Source organism: Nestor notabilis, unplaced genomic scaffold (assembly GCF_000696875.1).
Source record: "Nestor notabilis isolate BGI_N333 unplaced genomic scaffold, ASM69687v1 scaffold2480, whole genome shotgun sequence".
Taxonomy (NCBI): domain Eukaryota; kingdom Metazoa; phylum Chordata; class Aves; order Psittaciformes; family Psittacidae; genus Nestor; species Nestor notabilis.
Genome location: NW_009911379.1, coordinates 1 through 6,124, shown reverse-complemented (window position 1 = coordinate 6,124; position 6,124 = coordinate 1). Strand labels below are relative to the sequence as shown.

General features: G+C 51.2%; 1 protein-coding gene across 1 annotated transcript in view; it reads left to right on the top strand.

Annotated features, from left to right (window-relative positions):
• Positions 1-905, top strand: part of ST6GALNAC2 (ST6 (alpha-N-acetyl-neuraminyl-2,3-beta-galactosyl-1,3)-N-acetylgalactosaminide alpha-2,6-sialyltransferase 2) — a gene marked incomplete at its 5' end in the record, with an annotated part of 9,935 nt that extends 9,030 nt beyond the window's left edge. The window contains 2 exons of the mRNA XM_010014321.1: positions 457-556; positions 738-905. Coding sequence (XP_010012623.1) covers positions 457-556; positions 738-905 — 268 coding nt within the window. The remainder of the gene's footprint in view (positions 1-456; positions 557-737) is intronic.
• Between the last annotated feature and the right edge of the window lie 5,219 nt (positions 906-6,124).

Sequence of the window (6,124 nt, the reverse complement as noted above, 5' to 3'; positions counted from 1 at the left end):
AGAACTTCTGCCTCAGAGCTCATCTCAGTCTCCCCTCTGGCAGGTTAAAGCCATTCCCCTTGGCCTGTCCCTACAGACCCTTGTCCAAAGCCCCTCTCCAGGTTTCCTGAGGCCTTTTTGGCGCTGGAGCTGCTCTAAGGTGTCCCCCTCAGGAGCCTTCTCTTCTCCAGCTGACCCAGCCCAGCTCTCTCAGCCTGGCTCCAGAGCAGAGCTGCTCCAGCCCTCACAGCAGCTCCCAGAATGAATTAAATTTTGACTTACTCTAACAAGGGCAGAGGTGGGGCCCACAGGGATGGTCTGTCCTTACCTTTGATGAAAGCAGGCAGCTGGGTTGAGGTGGCATCAAACAGCAGAGAGGTGCCTGCAGCAGATAAGCTGAACCTTAGTAGCAGTGGCTGGGGGGGGCTGGGTCACGGGGCGTCAGCAGCCACCCTGACCTGCCATGTGCTCTGGCAGGTTACTGCGGTCGGAGCTGCTGGACACGCGGTATGGATCACTCTATATGCCTAGCACTGGTGCCCTCATGCTCCTCACTGCACTCCACACCTGCGACCAGGTATGGGGACACGGGGACACCTTCCCCCCTCACCGTGGCTGTGGGGGGATTTAAGAGCTGCTGTATGCTCATGGTAGGGACGAGCATGTCCACCCCATGTCCCTGGAAAGGGCGGTGACTCATGGACCACCCAAAGTGGAGCCCTGACCCAGTTCTGTCTCTCCCACCTCCCTTCCCACAGGTCAGTGCCTACGGGTTCATCACCACCAACTACGAGCAGTTCTCAGACCACTACTACGAGGTGGAGAAGAAGCCGCTGGTGTTTTATGCCAACCATGACATGATGCTGGAAGCAGCGCTGTGGAGGAGTCTGCACCGAGCAGGGATCATGACCCTGTACCAGCGGTGAGGCAGGGCGGCTGCCCACGGGGGCAAGTTCAAGGACTCCTGTGGCTTTTCTCCTCTTCCCTGAAGGCCACGTTCTCCCTCCAGAGGGCTCTGCCAAGCCATCCCAAGGAGCAGACCTGTCACACCACAGCCAGCAGTGGTACCATGGTAAGGGGCAAGCTGAAGCTGACCAAGAAACGTCGTTTCTTCAGGGATCTCCAACAACGTTTCATGGCTCAGTGTGATTGACTATGGCCTTTGAGGCACCAAGAAACATCAGGGCACATGCTTATGACCTTCCAGCCCCATGAATGCAGCTGTGGGGCAGCACTGTCCCGTGAGGTACAGGGTGATGCTGGAAGATGCTGGAGGTGTGTACCTGTGGCTGGAAAACACCCTTCACCATCATGCTCCAGCTCAAATGCTCACCACCGTGGTGGGATCACAACAGGTGTGATGGATCCTTGGGAGTGGCGACTGGATCATCTCAGCACCCCGAAGGTGGTGTGTTTGGAGAACACCTCCCTCCAGGCTGCAGAAAACCCCATCTCCAGCCACCTCTGGGTTGAAGTGTGCTGCTGTCCAAAAGGATCCATTTGCCTCCATGATCAGCGGGAGGACAGTGGCTTGGCTGCCCTCTCCTGCGACAGACGCAGTGTGCCCTGTCACTTTCCTCTTCTCCAGGTCATGGTGTTTTCAAGAAAGGCTTAAAAGCCATTGGCTGTGAGTAGTTACTGCAGCTCAGCTGGGACATCACCAGTGCGGCTGGACTTTGAGCATCCTGGAGCTGAGAGCGGATCTGCAGCCCGTGTGTGCAGGGGAGTGGGTTTGGTGAGGTTTCCTTCCATGGGGACCGTGCACTGCCCTCCAAGTGAGGAGGCAGCCCCGTGCCAGGTGGGTGATGGACCCTGAGTTATTACTCCTCCCCAGAAGCCCGAGGGGATGATGGTTTTGCTCCCATCAGCCATCCCATGTAAGCCAGTGCTAAGGAAGACCCTCTGGGGAGGCTGCTCCAGCCAGAGTGTTGATGGGGCAGTGCAGAGGGAGTGGTGTGGCCAGAGACACCTTCCCACTCTGTAATTACATCAATGCTGAATGACTGTTCTCTTTTATGCCCGTTTCTGTTGTTTCCATGAGAGGGTGACGACTCTACCTCCCACAGCAGACAGGCTGTAGCATCTAGTAGAGCGAGCCTTTGGCTGGGGAACATCCAAAGCAATGGAGCCATTCCCCATCCAGGGTTAATCCCTGGAGCCCTGTGTGGATTGCTGTGTTAGATCTATGGGAGCAGCTCGGATCACAGCCTTTTTCCACTTGAGATGCTCTGTGCTGTGCATCAGCTGAAGGGAACAATTCACTGCAGACATGGCAAGAGATATGCAGGCTGAAAGCCAGGGAACCTCAAACCCCCTCATGCTCACAGCAGGCTGCTTTCAGCCAGTTCAAAGGAGCAGTACGGAAGGTTGGTCTCAGATTCAGATGTAATCTCTTGAGCTTGGAACCCATCTTGTGTTCCCAGATCTCAAATTAACCTTTGTTTGCATCAGAGCCACCTCACAATGGTACCAAGGCAGCCTGTTAGGCCTGTTTCTTATTCACAAGCACTCAGCAAAACCTCTTGCATGACAAGAACAAACCTGTTCCTCACATTACCTGACCAGGACAGCACCAAAACCTCCTCAAACCAGCTCTGGCCAAGCCTCAGCCCAGCCCAGGCAGGTGACTTGGACAATGGCAGCACCTTGAAGCATGGGGAAAAAAGAACCGGTTATACAAATGAGCACTGTCCTGGGGCAGATTCCTGCCAGGAATCCCATATCCAGCTCACAGGCAGAGCTGTTTGTGCACATCAGGAACTACACCTCCTTTCTCATTTCCAAAAGGGGTTTCAAAGCTGTGTACCCTGTCCCAGAGTTGAACACACTCCATTTGACCAGACAAGGAACCTGATGGCTCTACTACTGTCTCTCCCCTCTTCTCCCCTTGTCTTCAATCTTCCAAGCAGAACACAAGAGCCATTTCTGTCACCAGTCCTGGCTTAGCTGCAAGTCATTTTGTCACACTGCTTTTCCTGTTTCCTAGCAGTTCCTGCTATCATGAACTGCTTTTCCAGTGTCCGTAGACACTGAAGTCTTGAGATATGGGGGAGGAGCAGGTTTTGCTGTAAGGGTAAGCTCACAACTGCTTGCATTTCTGAAAGGGTTTTAACCCCAAATCCTTTCTCCCTGCTCAAACCCCTTTCTGTTTAAGTAGATAACCTTGACAAAAATAACCAAGCCAACTTCAAGATTTTCCATAACTTGTTTTATTCCGGAACAGCAGATGGCAGGGAACCACTTCTTCCTCCTGCCAGCTGCAGATCAAGTCCTAGGCAAGAAAAGACAGTGTCAGAGCAAAGCAACTGTTAGCTGAAGAGCTCCTGATCTGCACTATTTAATCAAGTGTTCAGGGCTCAGGAGACAAAAATTGCTCCCCCCACAGTCAATGGTATTAGCACCCAAATCCTCTTTGGCTTTACTGGGAACTTACCCACAATGGGGCTGCAGTGAGGAGAAGCCTGCAGTTACACACTGATGGCTATTTCACACCATTTCTAATGATGTATCAGTGTCCATTTGTGAGACCTGCTCCAGAAACATCTTCCTTCTGCTGCTTCTAGAGCTGGGAGACACCACAAAGCAATGCTGTAACTGCTTTCCTAGAAATACTTTGTTCTGAAACCATCCTTGTTCTCAAGAGCACTTTTCCCCGCCCTTCTTCCTTGGAAGCCAAAAGCCCCACATGCTCTTTCCAGTGAATGGTACCACCCAAACACAGCTGTATTGACAGAGCAACCACTGTGACTGCTGGTTTGTAGCACCATTCCCTCATGTCCTGCACACCAACCTTGGTTTGTTAAGGAAGTCCACTGCTACCTTTGTTGTCTCAGCATGTCAGGAAATGTTACCAATCTTCTGCAAACAAATATAAACTCTTGTTAAATAAAGCATGAAAATCTTAAGCAGAATGGAGCTGTCAGCTACCTGCAGACAACGTGCTGTTACAGCCTGGGTGTTCTGTGACTGTACATCAGGTGAGAGAAAGCCACATTTCTTACCTGCCCTTCAACTTGCTGCTGTGCCTCCCTGTTTGGAGAAGCAGCTTAAAAGCTCTTCATAGATCTAAACTGTGCGGTAGCAACAGTAGCCGGTTACCCCCTGTCCTGAGCTTTGCTGTAGCAGAGAGCTGGCTGCTGAGCAGCCTGTGTGTCTGGGACAGTGCTTGTGCATCACCAGGGCAGGAGGAGAGGGGAGAGATGCTGCTTTTGCCCTACTGTTGCTGCCCCCGTCACTGGGAGTCTTCGCAAGACCTGTTACGGGGACATAAGCCTCAGTGGACAGTTGTATCCCTCAGAACCGAGATGTCAGATAGGGATAACAGCACATCACAGGCTTGGTTTCTCTCCTTCCCTTGGCTGTATGAACTAAAGTTCTACACAATTCCATACAAAGACACCCAAATGCTGCCCCAGTGTTCTTCCTGATGATTAGTATTTTTCCTGGTAAGCATTCAAAGACAAGGTTGGCTGCTCAGCAATGACTTGTGCTGCTTACACATAGATCAAAACCCAGCAGCATGCGATACTGAAGCATTCACTTACCAGCTTGAAGCCTGACTCGCCCTCTTGCCAAAGCTGTCTTTGGGCAGCAGTACAGTCCCAGGCCTCTGCAGGAAGATTTCCTCCTAAATACAAGTTGTATTGAACACTGTTAGCAACAGCACTTCACAAAGAGTCACAGGGCAAGAATTAAAAACAGGAAGGTTTCCACTCAGAGGCGAGTTCTGTCTCTCAAACTCAGCACAGCAGAAACCTGCCCCTCAGAGACAAAGGAAGATGTTTGCCAGTGGGTTGTGTCACTCAGACGAGAAACTTTGGAACGTGGATGCTATGTACATCCTTGCTTATTAATAAAACCCATGCTAGCCCTGAGACTTCGATGGTTTAGATCTTTTTTAGCCACTTCAAGCAGGCACCGTCCTCACCATCATACAGAAACATCTTAATCCAACTTCTTCCTTGCACGCAAGAATAATCCACTCCTTCTGGATGTCAAAGTGTCTGTGACTTTACTTGAGCAATACAACCAAGCAGACACAACCCTGCTGGGGAAGGATTCTTCAGTGTGCCCTTGCTAGGACGACCCTTTGGTGTATGTGAAGCGCACGTCCCCACACCCAGCAACCTGATACAGGTTTGAAACTGTCTCAGTGCACCTCCAGGTAGTCAAACAGAACAATTATTCTTTCACTAGGTCTATTTGTGCACAAATACAGTTATGAGATGAGCTGTGTCAGGTGTCTCTGTAATGGGCTGTCATCCAATCCCTCCTACTTCTAATCCTTTCTACTTGTGCTCATCTTTGACCACACTGACAAGCAGGTGCTCTACTGGGCACCAGCACCAGTCAAACTCTCATTCCACGCTGCCTGTCAAGTTGTGCTCCATGGCAGCACAGAGCTGCACAGTCAGGTGGCAGCTGCAACAAAGCTACAGCCTTGATGGGCTTAATTACATTAATCAAGCATTGGGCTTTTATATCTCCTACCAGTAGCCCCAGGGGTATCATTTGACACAGCACAGTGTTGTTACCACAGCCCAGTGAGAGGAGAAAAACACACTGCAAGACAAGAGGCTGCTGTTTCTCACCATGGTGCAGGTTTACTGTTGGTCCAGTGAAGGAATCGACTTCCCAAGCAGGTGAGTGTTTTCACCCTGGTTTTGCACCATGCCACACTCTGAAATAGAGGAAGGAAACAGAGAGTCAGCTCATATAATAGAGTAACCCTTTACCTTTATGTATTTAATGCTGAGCCTCAGACTTAACTTTCCACAGAAGAAAGATCAATTTCAGACAGGGATAACTTGTATCATCACTAGCTCAGCTTCCAGAACAGTTAAAACCTGGACCACACAGGGCCATCGCAAGACCTCAAGCCTGTTCTTCGCTCTGGGTTAGTCTCCCTCCCGGCCAAGTGCAATGGGAATGCGGGCCCTTGCTCGCTCAACCTCGCTGCTTGCAGGGTGCTTAAATGCAAGCACTGATGCTGTACTGATGGCAAGGCTCGGGCTGAGCTATACCGGCTGCTCTATTTAATACTCTCCCATAGACGCTGCAGGGGAAGAATCAGGATAAGCGTGGTCAGAATCTGCGAGCGGAGCAGCGTCCGGAGCATGGCCGCACGGAGCGGGTCGGAGCCAGG